Here is a 22,166-nt window from a genome sequence, read left to right on the forward strand (position 1 = left end):
CGCTGCCAGTAAGATTGCACCTAAATCAACCATTTATCGGATCATAAGAACTTCAAGGAGAGCGGTTCAATTGTTGTGAAGAAGGCTTCGGGGCACCCAAGAAAGTCCAGCAAGCGCCAGGACCGTCTCCTAAAGTTGATTCAGCTGCGGGATCGGGGCACCACCAGTACAGAGCTTGCTCAGGAATGGCAGCAGGCAGGTGTGAGTGCATCTTCACGCACAGTGAGACAAAGACTTTTGGAGGATGGCCTGGTGTCAAGAAGGGCAGCAAAGAAGCCACTTCTCTCCAGGAAAAACATCAGGGACAGACTGATATTCTGCAAAAGGTACAGGGATTGGACTGCTGATGACTGGGGTAAAGTCATTTTCTCTGATGAATCCCCTTTCCGATTGTTTGGGGCATCCGGAAAAAGCTTGTCCAGAGAAGACAAGGTGAGCGCTACCATCAGTCCTGTGGCATGCCAACAGTAAATCATCCTGAGACCATTCATGTGTGGGGTTGCTTCTCAGCCAAGGGATTAGCTCACTCACAATTGTGCCTAAGAACACAGCCATGAATAAAGAATGGTACCAACACATCCTCCGAGAGCAACTTCTCCCAACCATCCAGGAACAGTTTGGTGACGAACAATACCTTTTCCAGCATGATGGAGCACCTTGCCATAAGGCAAAAGTGATAACTAAGTGGCTCGGGGAACAAAACATCGATATTTTGGGTCCATGGCTAGGAAACTCCCCAGACCTTAATCCCATTGAGAACTTGTGGTCAATCCACAAGAGGCGGATGGACAAACAAAAACCCACACATTCTGACAAACTCCAAGCATTGATTATGCAAGAATGGGCTGCCATCAGTCAGGATATGGCCCAGAAGTTAATTGACAGCATGCCAAGGCAGATTGCAGAAGTCTTAGAAAAAGAAGGGCCAAAACTGCAAATATTGACTCTTTGCATCAACTTCATGTAATTGTCAATAAAAGCCTTTGACACATATGAAATGCTTGTAATTATACTTCAGTATTCCATAGTAACATCTGACAAAAATATCTAAAGACACTGAAGCAGCAAACTTTGTGGAAATTAATATTTGTGTCATTCTCAAAACTTTTGACCACGACTGTACAGTTTCTTGATGTGGATGTTCCCTGTTATAATAAAAATTGACACACGCCATTTGTCAGTTCCGGTGTTATGAAACTGATGGACACAATTTGTGTAACGGCTTTCCTCCTCCTCTTCATCCGAAGAGGAGGAGCAGGGATTGAACCAAAATGCAGCGTTGTGTGATGACATAATTTATTTAAACAAGACGAAAAAACGAACTATACTTGAATAATTAACAAAACAAAATAAACGATGTAGACAGACCTGGACGACGAACTTACATGAAACACGAAGAACGCAATAACAGGAAAACTGACTACATAAAACGAACAAACAAACAAAACCGAAAACAGTCCCGTGTGGCGTAACATACAGACACTGACACAGGAGACAACCACCCACAACAAACAGTGTGAAAACACCTACCTTAATATGGCTCTCAATCAGAGGAAATGAAAACCACCTGCCTCTAATTGAGAACCATATTAGGTACCCATTAACCAACATAGAAACAGAAAACATAGACTGCCCACCCACACTCATGTCCTGACCAACTAACACATACAAAACTAACAGAAAACAGGTCAGGAACGTGACAATTTGTTAAAAAAAAATATATTTATTTATCTAGGAACATAGCATACATAACAGGTTAGGATAATTAAAGTGGCAGGTTAGGATAATTCAAGTGGCAGGTTAGGAGAATTAGTGGCAGGTTAGGATAATTAGCGTGGCAGGTTAAGTGACTGAGGTTAAGGTTAGGAAAAGGGTGAGGGTTAGGGATTTGTTTACCATGCAGGTGTGGATAACTAACGTGGTGGTTATGAGACTGAGATTAAGGTTAGGAAAAGGGTTAAGGTTAGGCTTAGCTACAATGCTACAGTTGTCAACAACTGTTGTCCCCAACGCAAAAGAAACGGCCACGGACCAATGGGGAGCATCAATTGGTGTAAACTTGATATCATGAAACACCCGATATCAGAGAACGCCCCTAATTGCGGTCTGCAATTACACCCTTCTCGGATCAAGGGGCCAGGCTTCCAGTCTATCAGCATGCTTTCCACTGTGCTCAGAGGGCATTTTCCGTACTGCAGTTCAGCTGAAGCACGGCCCAATTCCCATTGATGGCCCCATAGCGAAGTAATTTTTTTTTTTAAGACAATTTAGGTATCAAGATAGTAAATAAAACATATTTTGAATTATTCAAGTAATTGCCTTAGTCTGATTTTTTCCCATCAATCACAGCCAAAGTTAACTATTTTAGAATCATGCTGTGAGGTGGGTGAGCTTATGCCACATGCAGATTCTGAAGGGAAAACACACCTCTTGACCTGCTGTGTATAATGGAGGTTAAGGTGCAGCCTCGTCTCATAGACTAGATGTAACAGAGTAAATATAAATCAGGGACTCTCAAAATAGTATGATATGTTACGTTTTTATGGTTACATAAGACAGATGGTTACTTAATAAATGGAATTTGGTGGTGCTGTACTGTAACAGTGAGCTGAGCCAGTTGAAACTATTGACGCCAGGGATATATTGTTGGTGACTGTGTGTTCCTTCATTAGTTTTGTGTTTTTTATTCATTTATTTCTGGTCCCCTCCTACCTGAGCGGCATGAGGCCTGTGTGGCGTTGCACTGTTAAAATCATCCCAGTGTGGAGATGAAACACCTGTGTGTTACAAAGCCACATGCTCTGTCCTCTCTGCTCTACCTAGGTGTTATAATGTGACTAATACAGACATAAAACTAATACCGAGATAACCACTGCTCTACCTAGGTGTTTTAATGTTGGTAATACTAATACAGAGAACCATTGAACATGCATTTTCCATTACGCCATTATGTTTATCACTTCAGTTCCTTAAAAGCATATACAGGGCATTATACAAGACCCCTTGACTTTTTCCACATTTTGTTGCTTTACAGCCTTATTCGAAAATTGATTAAATGCATTTTTCTACCCCTCATCAATATACACACAATACCCCATAATGACAAAGCGAATTTATCAAATTTTGTTTATCAAATGTATAAAAATGAATACCTTATTTGCATAAGTATTCAGACCCTTTGCTCAGACTCCAAATTTAGCTCAAGTGCATCCTGTTTCCATTGATCATCCTTGAGATGTTTCTACAACTTGACTGGAGTCCACATGTGGTAAATTCAAATGATTGGACATGATTGGATAAGAGAAAATCTGTAATTTCGATTAAGACATTAATGAGCGAGCTACGACGGACGTTGTCAATATAACTATTTGTGCGGCCCTTTTGAAATGCAAAGCGACAGAATTCAGAACATGGACCGTTCTTACAGTGTTCTCCCTGTACGCCAAGTCAGAACCGTAGGATAAATAAAAGGCATACATGCAGACAATGAAAATTCTTGCAATATTCAATGATTACATTTCTCAAAACCAGGTTATAGGCTACATGTGAACCACCAAGTCAGAACAGGAGACAAAATGAAGAGGTGAAAACAGACCAAATTATTAGGGTGAGGCACATGGGCTACTAACATTTTACTACACAACATACACTTAGTATTACTTTCTTAGCTACAGTATACACATCTCCCTGGCATATTACATCATTTATGCAGCAGCAGACAAGACATTTTTGGACTCACCTTGTTATGCTGTGCTCACTTGAACAGGAAGGTGGCACGGCAGGCCATCGTGGGCATATTTTGTCATCAAACTTTGTCACCAAAGTCTGGCATTCTCTGGATTTATAGTGCTTTCAAAACTGGGAACTCGAAGGGAAAAAAAAGGAATCATGATGACGTCAGTGATCTTCAGGTCGTAGCTGTAGAAAGAGGCCCGGGTTCCCAATTTACAATTCCGAGTTGGATGAAAGTTTAAAACCTATTTTCCCAGTCGTGGATTGTTTTCCCCCCGAGTTCCCAGTTGTCTTGAACTCAACTCAAGTCAGATTTTGCAGTAGTTGTTTTGAGGGCGGCACAAATCAAGCTTCATTGCCAGCACGGCCAATGTTAAATGTTTACAATTTTAAACTAGGAAAAGAGCCCCTTAATCTTAGACTTGGGACCACACAGCCACTCCAATGAATAGCAGGCTAATGATTGCTTTGCAATGCTTGTAGTTAGCCACTGATTCCTTCCAAACCACTCATTGTTGAATTAGCCATTTCCAACTTGTTGTGTAATGTTTGTCCAATGGCCGATGAGCACCGATACATTTTATCTATAATTTCTCATTATTTCTCTTCATATGACAAAGATTAAAAAGGATTTGCCAGTAGATTGTCAACTTGATTCATGATGATGACTGCTAGCTCAGATTTTGAAAGTATGATGTTGACATGATCAGTCCAATCAAAGCGACTGTAGATATCACATGATTTGACGTTATTTTCTCTGTGGACAATGACCTTGAGCCTTCTTGGATGGGCACATCCAATGTAAGTCTATGGCAGCACCCAAGGGGCTTGAATTTTCAAGTTCTACCCTTAGACTTGGCAGTGACGTATTGTCCCCATGAATGACAGAACACTGAGCAAATCACGGCACAATTCTGTCGAGTATTTTCTGCTGGCTTGCCAAAATTCCACAGAAAGCACTGAGCTAGGCTGAAACACCTGCATTTTGGAGCTGCCTTACTCAAGAAAACAGAAAAGAGACAATGTTTGTATGTGGCTTTATTAACAACTCAATTACATGTTTTTTTACATTGTTTGCAAACAGATCATTTTTTTCTCACTTTTTTAGCGCTAAAACTGTGGGGCTCAAAACAGGTGGCTCACCTGCCCTGAGTGATGGGTCGCCACTGAACTTATCTAGAACACTGCAGTCCATCTGGGTGTTTAACCTTCCCAAGTTCCCCCATGTCACCCTGCTCCTCCGTACATTCCACTGGCTTCCAGTTGAAGCTCACATCCACTACAAGACAATGGTGTTTACTTACGGTGCAGCAAGAGGAACTGCCCCATCTCTACCTTCAGGCTATGCTCAAACCCTGTATCCCAACCCGAGCACTCAGTTCTGCCACCTCTGGTCTCATGGCCGTCCCACTGCTACAGGAGGTCAAGCTCCCTCTCAGCCCAGTCAAAGCACTTCTCTGTCCTGGCACCCCAATGGAGGCACCAGCTTCCCTCTGATGCTAGGACAGCATAGTCCCTGCCCATCTGACCGAAAAGGTCTGAAACCCTACGTCTTTAAAGAGTAACCCCCCCCCCCCAAATACAAATAATAATAATAATGTGACACTGACAAATTGAGGAGAAATGTATTTACTGTGATATGTGGTTGTCTCACCTGGCTATCTTAAGATGAATGTACTTAATGTGCTGGTGACATCACAGGGTCAGAGAGAACTCCTGACTGTAGTCATACAAAAACACTCCAGGCACTCAGCCCATAAGAACCATTCATACTGTCAGATCTAATATGAAGAACTGAATATAACCATAAGAACCATTCATACTGTCAGATCTAATATGAAGAACTGAATACAACCATAAGAACCATTCATACTGTCAGATCTAAGATGAAGAACTGAATACAACCACAAGAACCAATCATACTGTCAGATCTAATATGAAGAACTGAATACGAAAGAGAAGAAGAGGTTGACCAGTACATAGTCATGTAACTTTATTTTTCATTGGCAGATCAATCAAGTTTGCTTCAATGCAGTTATCCAAACACATTCATGATCAGTAACTATCAGTAAAAATGATTTATCACTCCAGTGTTAATCTGCTAAATTGTAATTATTCGATTTATTGCCTACCTCATGCCTTTTGCACACATTGTATATAGATTCTCTTTTTTTTCTACTATGTTATTGACTTGTTTATTGTTTACTCCATGTGTAACTCTGTGTTGTCTGTTCACACTGCTATGCTTTATCTTGGCCAGGTCGCAGTTGCAAATGAGAACCTGTTCTCAACTAGCCTACCTGGTTAAATAAAGGTGAAAAAAAATAAAAATAATAACTCATGTAGCTTTAAAGACAATTAATAAACACATGTATTCATTTCATAAACTGTGTATCATTAAATAAAGTTGTAAAATAATCCCCCCCAAACTAATGGTGAAAAGTGATCATCACACCATCTCTATCTGATACATGTCAGGGGTGGAAGGTAGCCTAGTGGTTAGAGCGTTGGGCCAGTAACCAAAAGGTTGCTAGATCAAATCCCCGAGCTGACAAGGTAAAAATCTGAACCCACTGTTCCTTGGCCACCATTGTAAATAAGAATTGGTTCTTAACTGACTTGCCTAGTTAAACAAAGGTTCAACAAAAACAATTAAAAAGTGTATACTAGCTACTTCCCACAGAATACTGCAGAGGGACAACCTGGTCTCAGAGCAAAACGTTTTATATTATACAAAAAACATCAGTGCCACTCCATTTAGTATGTTAGGTAACATTACATTGGACTACCAATATAAACTGAACTAAAATATAAACTAAACATGTAAAGTGTTGGTTTCATGAGCTGAAATAAAAAAATCCAGCAATGTTCCATATGCACAAAAAGCTAATGTCTCTCAAATGTTGTGCACAACTTTGTTAATATCCCTGTTAGTGAGCATTTCAGCCTTGGTCAAGATAATCCATCCACCTGACAGGTGTGGCATATCAAGATGCTGATAAAACAGCATTATCATTACACAGGTGCACCTTGTGCTGGGGGACAATAAAAGGCCACACAACACAATGTCACATTTGTCTCAAGTTTAGGGAATGTGCAATTGTCATGATGAATGCAGGAATGTCCACCAGAGCTGTTGCCAGAGAACTCAATATTTATATCTCTACCATAAGACACCTCTAAAGTCCTTTTAGAGAATTTGGCAGTACATCCAACCGGCCTCACAACTGCAGATCACATGTATCCACGGCAGCCCAGGACCTCTTCACCTGCAGGATTGTCTGGGAGGGGGGTGAGTAGTATTTATGTCTGTAATAAAGACCTTTTGTGGGGAAAAACTCATGCTGAATGGCTGGGCCTGGCTCCCAAGTGGGCCTATGCCCTCCAAAGTCCCACCCATGGCTGAGCCCCTGCCCAGTCATGTGAAATCCATAGATTAGGGCCTCATTTATTTCAATTGACTGATATCCTTATACGAACTGTAAACCTTTGAAATTGTTGCATTTAGATTGTTGTTCAGTATAATACAGTATAATAAACAGACTTGTAGGACATATCAGATGTTAAGAATTACAATTCATATGTTATGTTACGCATTGCTATTCATACAATATGTTACAAACTTGTAATATGTATGATATGTTACGAATTCCAATTTGTTGTTGCTAACGTTAGCTAGGTTAGGGGTGAGGGGTTTAAGGTAGAGTTAAATGGGTTTAGGGGAAAGGTTAGCTAACATGCTAAGTAGTTGCATGCTAAGCTAACATGCTAACATAGCTAAAAATTAGTAAGAAGTTGCAAAGTTGCTAGTTAGCTAAATTGCTAAAGTCGTCATTGATGAGATTCAAACACGCAGCCTTTGGCTAGACGTCTATAGTCTTTGGTGTGTTAAGTTGCTATGGTGAGTGAAACTCACCCAAAAGTCAGAGCAGACATAAGCAGGCTTCTCTCATGCCTGTGTTCTCTGATTAACTTTTTTCTCTCCCCTGTGTGTGTTCTCTTATGACCTTTTAGCTGAGTTGATGTTTTGAAGCATTTTACACAGTCAGAGCAGAAGTAAGGCTTCTCTCCTGTGTGTATACGTTCATGTATTTTTAAGTGGGAAAGTTGAGAGAAACTAATTCCACAGTCAGAGCAGAAGTAAGGCTTCTCTCCTGTGTGTGTTCTCTGGTGAAGTTTTAGCTCAGTTGCTGTTTTAAAACATTTTCCACAGTCAGAGCAGGAGTAAGGCTTCTCTCCTGTGTGTATACGTTGGTGTGTTTTTAAGGTTCCGAGATGATAGAAACTCGCCCCACAGTCAGAGCAAACGTAAGGCTTCTCTCCTGTATGTATACGTTCATGTGATTTTAAGTAGGAAAGTCGAGAGAAACTAGTTCCACAGTCAGGGCAGAAGAAAGGCTTCGAGCAAGAATAAGGCTTCTCTCCTGTGTGTGTTCTCTGATGAACTTTTAGATCAGTTGACGTTGTGAAGCATTTTCCACAGTCAGAGCAGAAGTAAGGCTTCTCTCCTGTGTGTATACGTTCATGTGATTTTAAGTTGGAACGTGTAGAGAACCTAGTTCCACAGTCAGGGCAGGAATAAGGCTTCTCTCCTGTGTGTGTTCTCTGATGAACTTTTAGCTCATTTGCTGTTTTGAAGCATTTTCCACAGTCAGAGCAGGAGTAAGGCTTCTCTCCTGTGTGTGTTCTCTGATGAACTTTTAGCTCATTTGCTGTTTTATAACATTTTCCACAGTCAGGGCAGGAGTAAGGCTTCTCTCCTGTGTGTATACGTTGGTGTGTTTTTAAGGTGCCCAGATGATAGAAACTCGCCCCACAGTCAGAGCAGACGTAAGGCTTCTCTCCTGTATGTATACGTTCATGTGATTTTAAGTTGGAACGTGTAGAGAACCTAGTTCCACAGTCAGGGCAGGAATAAGGCTTCTCTCCTGTGTGTGTTCTCTGATGAACTTTTAGCTCATTTGATGTTTTAAAACATTTTCCACATTCAGAGCAGAAGTAAGGCTTCTCTCCTGTGTGTATACGTTCATGTGATTTTAAGTTGGAAAGTTTAGAGAACCTAGTTCCACAGTCAGGGCAAGAATAAGGCTTCTCTCCTGTGTGTGTTCTCTGATGAACTTTTAGATCAGTTGACGATGTGAAGCATTTTCCACAGTCAGAGCAGGAGTAAGGCTTCTCTCCTGTGTGTGTTCTCTGATGAACTTTTAGCTGAGTTGATGTTTTGAAGCATTTTACACAGTCAGAGCAGAAGTAAGGCTTCTCTTCTGTGTGTATACGTTCATGTGATTTTAAGTTGGAAAGTTTAGAGAACCTAGTTCCACAGTCAGGGCAAGAATAAGGCTTCTCTCCTGTGTGTGTTCTCTGATGAACTTTTAGCTGAGTTGATGTTTTGAAATATTTTACACAGTCAGAGCAGAAGTAAGGCTTCTCTCCTGTGTGTATACGTTCATGTGATTTTAAGTTGGAAAGTTTAGAGAACCGAGTTCCACAGTCAGGGCAGGAATAAGGCTTCTCTCCTGTGTGTGTTCTCTGATGAACTTCTAGATCAGTTGACGTTGTGAAGCATTTTCCACAGTCAGAGCAGGAGTAAGGCTTCTCTCCTGTGTGTGTTCTCTGATGAACTTTTAGCTGAGTTGATGTTTTGAAGCATTTTACACAGTCAGAGCAGAAGTAAGGCTTCACTCCTGTGTGTATACGTTCATGTGATTTTAAGTTGGAAAGTTTAGAGAAACTAGTTCCACAGTCAGGGCAGGAGTAAGGCTTCTCTCCTGTGTGTATTTTTAGGTGTATTTTTAGCTTTGATAGAAATGGGAAAATCTCTTCACAATGTGGGCAGTGATGAGACCTCTTCGCTCTCTGATCTTCCTGCTGTTGCACTCTGGATGTAGAGAATGTCTCAACATGGTATCCTGTGTAAACATCAGAAGAACCAGTCAGTTGGTGTGATATACATGTGAATCAAATGTATTTTATGAAGCCCTTTTTACATCAGTAGTTTTCACAAAGTGCTGAACAGAAACCCAGCCTAAAATCCCCAAAGAGCAAGCAATGCAGATGTAGAAGCACAGTGGCCACAAAAAACTCGCTAGAAAGCAGGAACCTAGGAAGAAACCTAGAGAGGAACCAGGCTCAGAGCGGTGACCATTCCTCTTCTGGCCATCCCGGGTGACAGGTAGCCTAGTGGCTAGAGCAACCGAAAGGTTGCAAGATAGAATACCCGAGCTGACAATGTAAAAATCTGTCGTTCTGCCCCTGAACAAGGCAGTTAACCCACTGTTCCTAGGCCGTCATTGAAAATAAGAATTTGTTCTTAAACTGACTTGCCTAGTTAACCTTTTTGGGCGCATGTCCAAACGCTAGTGGGACACCTACGACAACATCCGGTGAAATTGCAGAGCGCGAAATTCAAAATACAAAAATCGTAATATTAAACATTCATGAAAATACAAGTGTCTTACATCATTTAAAAGCTTCTTGTTAATCCAACTGCGTCGTCAGATTTCAAAAAGGCTTTACGGAGAAAGCTTCCATGCGATTATCTGAGGACAGCGCCCCACGTCAAAATACTTTTTAAACCAGCACAGGCATCACAAAATCACAGACAGCAATTAAATAAATCACTTACCTTTGAAGATCTTCCTCTGTTTGCAATCCCAAGGGTCCAAGCTACACAATGAATGGTACTTTGTTCGATAAAGTCCTTCATTATATCCCAAAAATGTCAGTTTAGATGGCGCGTTTGATTCAGTAATTCACTCATTCAACATGCACACAAGTTACCGGTAAAGTTCATCCAAACAAGTCAAACGATGTTTCTAATTAATCCTCAGGTATTCTAATATCTAAATAAACAATAATATTTAAGACGGAGAATAGTGTGTTCAATAGCGAAAATAAATAACGAAGAGCGCACTCTCGTTGATGCAAGCAACATGACTACTTTTCTAATGGGGGACACCTTGGGAAAACTACAAATACCTGAAACCCATTCTAAAGACTGGTGATATCTCGTGGAAGCCATAGGAACTGCAATCTGGGTCCTATCTATTTGTATATCCCATAGGCAAGCACTGAAAAAACCTGTGACCTGAAAATAAACATTCCGGATGGATTTTCCTCAGGTTTTCACCTGCCATATCAGTTCTGTTATACTCAGACATTATTTTAACAGTTTTAGAAACTTCAGAGTGTTTTCTATCCAATGTTATCAAGTATATGCATCTCCTAGCTTTTGGGCAGTTTACAGGCAGTTTACTTTGGGCACGTCAGTCAACCCGAAATTCCTGACAATAACCAGTATGCTAAGAAAGCTAGAAAAAAGGTTAAAAAATAAATAAATACACTACCATTAGTGGTGAAATAAATGAATAAATTCTAAAGATTGGGGTCACTTACAAATGTCCTTGTTTTTGAAAGAAAAGCAAATTTTTTGTCCATTCAAATAATGTCAAATTGATCAGAAATACAGTGTAGACATTGTTAATGTTGTAAATGACTATTGTAGCTGGAAATGGCTAAAGATCTCGTACAACGCTGTGTACTACTCCCTTCACAGAACAGCGCAAACTGGCTCTAACCAGAATAGTGTCTAGAAGGCCAGCATCCCGGAGTCACCTCTTCACAGTTGACGTTGAGACTGTTGTTTTGCGTGTACTATTTAATGAAGCTGCCAGTTGAGGACTTGTGAGACGTCTGTTTCTCAAACTAGACACTCTAATGTACTTGTCCTCTTGCCCAGTTGTGCACCGGGGCCTCCCACTCCTCTTACTATTCTGGTTAAAGCCAGTTTGCGCTGGTTAAATTAAAAAATATATATATTCTCATCAATCTACAAACAATACCCCATAATGGCATCACAATACCCCATAATGACATCACAATACCCCATAATGACTGAAATATGACATTTACGTAAGTATTCAGACCCTTTACACAATAGTTAGTTGAAGCACCTTTGAGTCTTTTTGGGTATGAAGCTACAAGCTTGAAACACTTGTATTTGGGGAGTTTCTCCCATTCTTCTCTGCAGATCCTCTCAAGCTCTGCCAGATTGGATGGGGAGCGTCTCTGCAAAGCTATTTCCAGGTCTCTCCAGAGATGTTTGATCGGGTTCAAGTCCGGGCTCTGGCTGCGCCACTCAATGACATTCAGAGACTTGTACCGAAGCCACTCCTACGTTGTATTGGCTGTGTGCTTAGGGTCATTGTCCTGTTGGAAGGTGAACCTTAAGTAGGTTTTCATCAAGGATCTCTCTATACTTTGCTACGTTCATCTGTCCCTTGATCCTGACTAGTCACCCAGTCCCTGCCGCTGAAAAACATCCCCACAGCAAGCTGCTGCCACCACCATCCTTCACCGTAGGGATGGTGCCAGGTTTGCTCCAGACATGCCACTTGGCATTCAGGCCAAAGAGTTCAATCTTGGTTTCATCAGACCAGAGAATCTTGTTTCTCATGGTCAGAGTCCTTTAGGTGCCTTTTGACAAATTCCAAGCGGACTGTCATGTGCCTTTTACTAGGCAGTGGCTTCCGTCTGGGCACTCTACCATAAAGTCATGATTAGTGGAGACCTGCAGAGATGGTTTTCCTTCTGGAAGATTCTCTCATCTCCAAAGAGGAACTCTGGAGCTCTGTCAGAGTGACCATCGGGTTCTTGGTTACCTCCCTGACCAAGGCCCTTCTCCCCCGATTGCTCAGTTTGGCCGGGTGGCCAGCTCTAGGAAGAGTCTTGGTGGTTCAAAACTTCTTCCATTGTAGAATGATGGAGGCCTCTGTGTTCTTGGGGACCTTTAATGCTGCAGAAATGTTTTGGTACCGGTCCCCAGATCTGTGCACAATCCTGTCACGGAGCTCTACGGACAAATCCTTCAACCTCATGACTTGGTTTTTACTCTGACATGCACTGTCAACTGTGGGACCTTACATAGACAGGTGTGTGCCTGTCCAAATCATATCCAATCAATTGAATTTACCACAGGTGGACTCCAAGTTGTAGAACCATCTCAAGGATCATCTCATAGCAAAGGGTCGGAAAATGTATGTAAATAAGCAATTCTTATCAATCTTTTTTTTTACATTTGCAAGAATTTCTAAAAACCTGTTTTGGCTTGTCATTATGGGGTATTGTGTGTAGATTGACGAGGAAAAACATGTCATCAATTTTAGAATAAGGCTGTAACGTACCAAAATGGGAAAAAATGGGAAGGGGTCTGACAGTTCCCACGGAAAGTATTCAGAACCCTTGACTTTTCCCACATTGTTTTTTTACAGCCTTATTCGAAAATTAAATTAAAAAATATCCTCAGCAATCTACACACAATACCCCATAATGACAAAGCGAAAACAAGTTTAGAAATTTTTGCAAATTTATTTATAAAAAAAAAATTAAAAAAACAGGAGACTCAAAATTGAGTTCAGATGCATCCTGTTTCCATTGATCATCCTTTAGATGTTTCTACAACTTGATATATAAAAAATATTAAATATCCACTACTGTTCAAACGTTTGGGGTCACTTAGAAATGTCCTTGTTTTGAATGAAAAGCACATTGTTTGTCCATTAAAATAACATCAAATTGATCAGAAATAGTGTGGACATTGTTATTGTTGTAAATGACTATTGTAGCTGGAAACGGCATATATTTTATGGAATATCTAAATAGGCGTACAGAGGCCCATTATCAGCAACCATCACTCCTGTGATCCAATGGCATGTTGTATTAGCTAATCCAAGTTTATAATTTTAAAAGGCTAATTGATCATTAGAAAACCCTTTTGAATTCATGTTAGTACAGCTGAAAACTGTGGTGCTCATTAAAGAAGCAATAAAACTGGCCTTTGCAACTCTGCCAAGAAGGCCAGCATCCCGGAGTCGCCTCTTCACTGTTGACGTTGAGACTGGTGTTAAGTGACCCCAAACTTTTGAATTGAGCTCAGGTGCATCCTGTTTCCATTGATCATCCTTGAGATGTTTCTACAACTTGATATATAAAATATTAAATATATATGTATCAGATATAAATCATCAGGATGTGGTAGTCTACTGGTTATGTTCATCACTTCTCCAATCGTTGTTGAGATCTGATATTCTGTGCAGCGCAAAACGAGACGTAGGCCTATATCATATTTCTCAAATCCTTTTCAGGCTAAATTCCAGTCGATCACGGAGAGAACAGTAATGTCTAACTACACTGGAAAAAATATATAAACGCAACATGTAAAGTGTTGGTCCCATGTTTCATGAGCTGAAATAAACAAAATCTCAGAAATGTTCCTACACACAAAAAGCTTATTTCTCTCAAATTGTGTGCACAAATATGTTTACATCCCTGTCAGTGAGCATTTCTCCTTTGCCAAGATAATCCATCCACATGACAGGTGTGGCATATCAAGAAGCCGATTAAACGGCATAATCATTACACAGTCGCACCTTGTGCTGGGTACAATAACAGGACACTTTAAAATGTACAGTTTTGTGACACAACACAACGCCACAGATGTCTCAAGTTTTGAGGGAGCGTGCAATTGGCATGCTGACTGCAGGAATGTCGACCAGAGATGTTTCCAGGGAATTGAATGTTAACTTCTGTAGGATAGGGGGCAGCATTCGGAATTTTGGATGAAAAGCGTGCCCAAGTTAAACTGCCTGCTACTCAGGCCCAGAAGCTAAGATATGATATCATTAGTAGATTTGGATAGGAAACACTCTGAAGTTTCTAAAACTGTTTGAATCATGTGTGTGAGTATAACAGAACTTATTTGTCAGACAAAACTCCAAAGACAAACCATTCAGAATTTTCATTTTTGAGGTCACTCTCTTTTCAATGAGTTTTCATTGGGAATCCAGATTTCTAAGCGACTTTCTTGCAGTTCCTATCGCTTCCACTGGATGTCAACAGTCTTTCGAAATTGGTTGAGGTTTTTCCTTTGAGAAATTAAGAAGTAGCACTGTTCAGAATGAGGCTAGAGGGTAGTGTAATCTTTGTTAGAGGAGCTTAACCTGAAAGCTCGCTACACATTGTTTTCCTCCGGTATTGAACACAGTATATCCCGTCTTAAATTTGATCGATTATTTACGTTAAAAAATACCTAAAGTTGTATTAGGAAAGTAGTTTGAAATGTTTGGACAAAGCTTACAGGTAACTTTTGTAGTCATGTTGCGCGAGTTGGAACCGGTGTTTTTCTGGATCAAACGCGACAAATAAATGGACATTTTGGATATATATCGACGGAATTAATCGAACAAAAGGACCATTTGTGATGTTTATGGAACATATTGGAGTGCCAACAGAAGACGCTCGTCAAAGGTAAGGCATGAATTATATCTTTATTTCTGCGTTTTGTGTCGCGCCTGAAGGGCTGAAATATGATGGTCTGCATTTGTTTGCTGGGGTGCTATCCTCATATAATAGCATCGTTTGCTTTCGCCGTAAAGCCTTTTTGAAATCTGACACATTGGCTGGATTCACAACAAGTGTAGCTTTAATTTGGTATATTGCATGTGTGATTTCATGAAAGTTAAATTTTTATAGTAATTTATATGAATTTGGCGCTCTGCATTTTCACTAGATATTGGCCAGTTGGGACACTAGCGTCCCACATATCCTAGAGAGGTTAATTCCTCTACCATAAGCTGCCTCCAACGTCGTATTAGAGTATTTGGCAGTACGTCCAACCGGCCTCACAATTGTAGACCACGTGTAATAACGTCAGCCCAGAACCTGAGGTGGGTCTGGCTGCCAAGTGGGTGGGCCTATGCCTTCCAAGGCCCACCCATGGCTGCACACCTGCCCAGTCATGTGAAACCTACAGGTTAGGGCCTAATTCATTTCAATTGACTGATGTCCTTATTATATATATATATATATTATAAATTACATTTAACCTTTATTTAACGAGGCAAGTCAGTTAAGAACAAATCTTACTAACAATGACGGCCTACCGGGTAACAGTGGGTTAACTGCATTGTTCAGGGGCAGAAAGACAGATTTTTACCTTGTCAGCTCAGGGATTCGATCTAGCAACCTTTCGGTTACTGGCCTAACGCTCTATCAACTAGGCTACCTGCCGCCCCTTATATGAACTGTAACTCAGAAAAATCGTTGAAATTGTTACATGTTGTGTTTATATTTATGTACAATAAACATTCAAGAAACTGGTGATGAGCTACAAAAGGAAGTAAATAGCCCTATTAGACTGAAAGATGATGGAATTTCATCAAACTTATGAGCTCCCGAGTGGCGCAGCGGTCTAAGGTACTGCATCTCAGTGCTGGAGGCGTCACTACAGACACCCTGGTTAGATTCCAGGCTGTATCACAACCGGCCATGATTGGGAGTCCCATAGGGCGGCGCACAGTTGGCCAAGTGTTGTCTGGGTTTGGCCGGTGTAGGCCGTCATTGTAAATAATAATTTGTTCTTAACTGACTTGCCTAGTTAAATAAAGGTTAATAATAATCATTGTGAGGCTCTCCATGAGCATTAGCTGCTACTTCACTCAATCCTGTTTTAAAAAGTCTCCCTGTGTGACATTCCTTGAGACCAACCAGAAATGTTTCCTTGGCCAAATATTCCCAGATTTTCATAAAAACAGCCAAACATGTTCTCTCGTTTCTGCATCACCAAATGTTGCGTGAGACAAAAGAGTAGGCTAGGTGAGCATCAATCACTAGTTCGGTGCAGCAGACTGCAGGGGTGTAGTGCTGCAAGAGCGATGAGCCGCCACAATGGTGTTTGTTTAGTAAAGGTAGATCTCTAGACGATAAAGATGTCTTGGACGATCACCTAATGATTAATTAGTAGTCCACAAAACCAAATATTATAGCATAACATTACTGTTACAACAAAAACAACACCTAATTTCTTACGAGATTTTAGAATGGTTTGCTGAATCGTCTCAAACTCAACAGCGCGCCATTAGGCAGAATGTGCTTTGATTAAAACAAAATACAGGAAGTCTATATAATTTAACACCATCTGCTCTAATTTGCTAACCAAACAGTAATTCGAGAAGATTTAAATGCATATTCCCATGAAATTGATTGAGATCGAACGATTGGCATGCAGAAACAGCTTGATCATTTCACTGGTAAAACGCAAAGAATTATAATTCAATATTGACAGTGATGATGTCATGGCCTATTTTGAAATGAGGTATGCCTAACTTGGTGATTGAGGGTATTAACCATTTTCAACGTTCTTGAGACAATGTGTGGGCAAAGGCAGGCTTTACAAGTTTTAAAATGTTTTGCTTCGCTGTGAAGTCTTGAGTTGTTCAGGGATGTGTGATGTCAGAATTACAGAATTCAACCTAGCAATAGACTGGTCATAACTTATGGAGGTGTAATTTATGAAGATAACTTATAGAGAAAACCTGCTCTTACCATGACTAACAGTTGTCCTAATCTTCTCCTCCTCTTCTTCATCTTTAATGTTGACATTCAGCTCCAGTGTTTGACTGCAGTCCTCCAGCTTCACTGATGCCATCTCTGGATCCTGCAGTGCAAACTGGGCTCCACTGTCACAATCAGGACCCAGTGACTGTAGGATTGGACTCAGTGTGGAAGGAGAGTGTCAGGCTGGGTTTGTCCTCACTGTTGATGTTACCGGCCTCAGACTTAATCTGAGTCGGCCTGTAGTAATGAAGACAAACGGACACAAAAGTTATTTTCTTGACAGTTCTGGCACTTTATTCTGTAAAAATATTTTCTCTTTTTTCTTGTTCAATTATCTCATTTCAGTAGATCAGGTAGCTAATCCTTGACAAAACATTCATTCCACATTAGACACAAAGTACACATTTTAAATTGCACAACATTAGAGCACTAAATCTATGGTAGATTTCCTAAATTCACATAAATGCATAAATGACTCAAAAACCATTTAGTACAAGGTTGCAGTATGTTTCAGGCAGCACTATGTACTATTTTCCTTTATAACCTTGTCTCTTACTACAGGACCAACCATGGAAGCTCCATCAGTCTGACAGTAGGTCCTCTTACTACGGGACCAGCCATGGAAGCTCCATCAGTCTGACAGTAGGTCCTCTTACTACGGGACCAGCCATGGAAGCTCCATCAGTCTGACAGTAGGTCCTCTTACTACGGGACCAGCCATGGAAGCTCCATCAGTCTGACAGTAGGTCCTCTTACTACGGGACCAGCCATGGAAGCTCCATCAGTCTGACAGTAGGTCCTCTTACTACGGGACCAGCCATGGAAGCTCCATCAGTCTGACAGTAGGTCCTCTTACTACGGGACCAACCATGGAAGCTCCATCAGTCTGACAGTAGGTCCTCTTACTACGGGACCAGCCATGGAAGCTCCATCAGTCTGACAGTAGGTCCTCTTACTACGGGACCAGCCATGGAAGCTCTATCAGTCTGACAGTAGGTCCTCTTACTACGGGACCAACCATGGAAGCTCCATCAGTCTGACAGTAGGTCCTCTTACTACAGGACCAGCCATGGAAGCTCCATCAGTCTGACAGTAGGTCCTCTTACTACGGGACCAGCCATGGAAGCTCCATCAGTCTGACAGTAGGTCCTCTTACTACAGGACCAGCCATGGAAGCTCCATCAGTCTGACAGTAGGTCCTCTTACTACGGGACCAGCCATGGAAGCTCCATCAGTCTGACAGTAGGTCCTCTTACTACGGGACCAGCCATGGAAGCTCCATCAGTCTGACAGTAGGTCCTCTTACTACGGGACCAGCCATGGAAGCTCCATCAGTCTGCCAGTAGGTCCTCTTACTACAGGACCAGCCATGGAAGCTCCATCAGTCTGACAGTAGGTCCTCTTACTACAGGACCAGCCATGGAAGCTCCATCAGTCTGACAGTTGGTCCTCTTGCTACAGGACCAGCCATGAACCGTCACATTGCTCCAACATTCACCGTAATCATGTTCCCCACCACAATTGGCACATCTTTTCACTCAACAGCTACATGTCCCATTCTTTGGCATTTAAAAACACTGTGATGATTCTCCGTTGCTGCTCCAGTTTCAACTGTTTCAACTAGCACGAGTGGTAGAGATACTCTGAATGATCGGCTATGAAAAGCCAACTGACATTTACTCCTGAGGTGCTGACCTGTTGCACCCTCGCCAACCACTGTGATTATTATTATTTGACACTGTTTGTCATCTATGAACATTCGAACATCTTGGCCATTTTCTGTTATAATCTCCAGCCAGAAGAGGTCTGGCCACCCCCCAGAGCCTGGTTCCTCTCAAGGTTTCTTCCTAGGTTCTGGCCTTTCTTGGGAGTTTTCCCTAGCCACTGTGCTACTACACCTGCATTGCTTGCTGTTTGGGGTTTTAGGCTGGGTTTCTGTACAGCACTTTGTGACATCAGCCGATGTAAGAAGGGCTTTATAAATACATTTGATTGGTTGATTGATGAGGCTGGGTCAAATTCTCTGACATTGAAGCTACAGAATCCTATTTTATACTTTTCCAGACAAAACCTTCTCAAACCTCAACAGCACTGATAAGCTTTCACTTCTTTAACCATCTCTTTCCTACTGATCAACCTTTAGGCTTCAACCACTGTCTCCTTCACATGTTCTTTAACAATATCATCCATGGACATAGATATTGGGACCTCAGAGATTACTCCCTTCAATTTAGCATAAGCTCCAGGGTCATGCCTTCTGAGCTTCATCCTATTATGGTTTTCCAATTTAAGAATCTTCCCTTGCTGAACCTGACTAGCACAAGATATTAACAATCTACAATTTTTTATTTAACCTTTATTTAACCAGGTAGGCTAGTTCAGAACAAGTTCTCATTTACACGGATGCAGCCCAGTTTAACTTCACCTCTCTTTTTATGGCCTTGGTTCATCAGATAGGGTGTAAATGAGGCCCTGTGGTCTCCTCAAACACCATCCCAACTTTCCACTGTGACACATTATTACTCTAGCTCCCTACCTTGGGCCTCTCTAGAGTTTCTATACTACACGCACCACTGCTTCCAGTATTATTATCTCTGTTCTTCCTATGTCTTTCCACTACAGACCATTCACATACTAGGCCCTCATCCTCCCGCTCCATATCAGAACTGTCCCTCACATTGATCGCATTCGAGCACAGCTGTTGCTTCTCAAACTCTCCATTTCCATTGTTTCAGGGGTGTAAAACTCATCCCATTGACAGCCGAGCCTCACAGGTTTTCGTTTCTTCATTTCAATTAAAACCTAGACAATCAGACGAGGGGAGTTGCTTTCTAATTAGTGACCTTAATTAATTAATCAAGTAAAAGGGTGGAGCGAAAACCCGCAGACACTTGGTCCTCCATGGAATGAGTATGACACGTGCTCCGATTCATCCACATTAATCGACGCCATTCCATGCAGTTGGCCTCACTCTCCAAATGGTGAAGGATAACTTCAGTTAGCTTCCCTCTATTTTGACACTCCACCACACTGCCTCGTGTCGCAATTTCACCACGAGCAAACTCCTAGAAAGACAACCGAAACCGTTGAAGCCGCCATTTGACGAGCCTCGTCCGAACCATCCTGATCTCGCGAGCTTACATTAACGAAACAGTGTATGTAAACTCGCGAGATCAAGATGGTTCGGACGAGGCTATTTACCAGCTCATAAACAACATTTTACACAAAACCAAGAACATGTAAAAACTAACTAAAATAAGTGGAATCTTTATGAAATGACTTTGACGAAATTATGTTCATACAACTCATACAAACCCAAAGTCTAGCTACGTGACTTGTAAAATCGTTGCAAATCACGTTCTTCACTCACTCGGTTTGACCCCAAAATAACACATACAATTTAAAACTTTACCAAACGTGATAATACCTTCACGGACTTGCTACCTGGCATATTATATATTCGTTCGACATTAGAAAGTTTAAACGTGCTATTGCATACCTACAATGATACAGTTGAAACGGACACAACCACTATCGACATAACACAGTTCTGTCGTTTTCTACCCGGAACTTCCTGTTCCCCTCTACCACATGGCAACAGCGTCATCTTCTTCTCTGGTATACTGACATTTACACAAATATAACGTGTCTACCGCCACCTACTGTACGGTTAGTAAACTGTAGAAAGAAATACATGTCCATTGCGGAAGCAACGACATCAAAACAAAATACATAAATAAAAATAAAAACATCCCACTCCTTCAGTCACAGTCCTATTCAAATCACATCCCTACACAGTCTCATGGGCCTCGTAGGGAGGAACATCTTCAGTCACAGTCCTCTTCAAATCACATCCCTACACAGTCTCATGGGCCTCGTAGGGAGGAACATCTTCAGTCACAGTCCTAGTCAAAACACATCCCTACACAGTCTCATGGGCCTCGTAGGGAGGAAAATCTTAAGTCACAGTCCTATTCAAATCACATCCCTACACAGTCTCATGGGCCTCGTGGGGAGGAACATCTTCAGTCAGTATTCCCTGCAATCAGTGGTGTAAAGAACTCAAGTAGTATTTTACTGGGTGGCTTTCCTTAATAGGAAAGGACTCAAGTATCTTTACTTTTACTCAAGTATGACAATTGGGTATTTTTCCACCACTGCCTGCAATGCTTCCAATGTCAATTCCTGAACTCCCAAAAACTTTCAGCCGCAAATACAATTAATCTTTACAATCGGTATCCTTCAACTGGTAAACGACATTATGAATCTTAACAGGTTGCGGGGCATCCACTGCCATAGCTTCCTCAGCACCAATCACTCTTTCAACTATTTCCAGCGCCTCCCAGTAGGAGAACTACTGTACAGTTTATTGATGTGGATGTTCCTTGATAAAATAAAAATGGATACATGCCATTGGTCAGTTCTGGTGTTATGAAACTGATGGAGAATATTTGTTTAAAAAAAAATATATATATATATTTAACTAGGCACATTGCATACATAACAGGTTAAGATAATTAAAGTGGTAGTTAGGTGAATTAGCATGGCAGGTTAGGAGACTGAGGTTAAGGTTAGGAAAAGGGTGAGGGTTAGGGATTTGTTTACCATGCAGGTTTTGATAACTAACGTGGCGGTGGGGAGACTGAGATTAAGGTTAGGAAAAGGGTTAGGCCAAGCTACAATTGTCAACAAGTGTTGTTCCCAACGCAAAAGAAACGGCCACAAACCAATGGGGAGCATCAATTGGTGTAAACTAGATATCATGAAACACCCGATATCAGAGAACGCCCCTAATTGCGGTCTGCAATTACACCCTTCTCGGATCAAGGGGGCAGGCTTCCAGTCTATAAGCATGCTTTCCACTGTGCTCAGAGGGCATTTTCCGTACTGCAGTTCAGCTGAAGCACGGCCCAACTCCCATTGATGGCCCCATAGCGAAGTCAATTAAAAAAAAAAAAAATTTGGTTATCAAGTTTGCAAATAAAAAATCCATTGAATTATTCAAGTAATTGCCTTAGTCAGATTTTTTCCCATCACTCACA

General features: G+C 41.3%; 2 protein-coding genes across 4 annotated transcripts in view; one reads left to right on the plus strand and one right to left on the minus strand.

The window, feature by feature from the left end:
- Positions 1 to 22,166, plus strand: part of LOC139533057 (zinc finger protein 135-like) — a 545,377-nt gene that overhangs the window by 333,060 nt on the left and 190,151 nt on the right. The window lies entirely within an intron of this gene.
- LOC139533033 (zinc finger protein 585A-like) lies at positions 5,695 to 20,748 on the minus strand. Of its 2 annotated transcripts, none has more exons than XM_071331213.1 (3): positions 20,628 to 20,748; positions 17,113 to 17,361; positions 5,695 to 9,641 (listed from the first exon to the last, which is right to left on the minus strand). In XM_071331213.1, the coding sequence occupies exons 2-3, from the start codon at positions 17,213 to 17,215 to the stop codon at positions 7,645 to 7,647; spliced, it is 2,100 nt and encodes a 699-aa protein (XP_071187314.1). In that variant the 5' UTR covers positions 17,216 to 17,361; positions 20,628 to 20,748; the 3' UTR covers positions 5,695 to 7,644. The 2 variants fall into 2 exon arrangements, with proteins under 2 accessions (XP_071187314.1, XP_071187313.1); XM_071331212.1 differs by having other exon boundaries at positions 20,624 to 20,748.

Source organism: Salvelinus alpinus, chromosome 10, assembly GCF_045679555.1.
Source record: "Salvelinus alpinus chromosome 10, SLU_Salpinus.1, whole genome shotgun sequence".
Classification (NCBI taxonomy): Eukaryota; Metazoa; Chordata; class Actinopteri; order Salmoniformes; family Salmonidae; genus Salvelinus; species Salvelinus alpinus.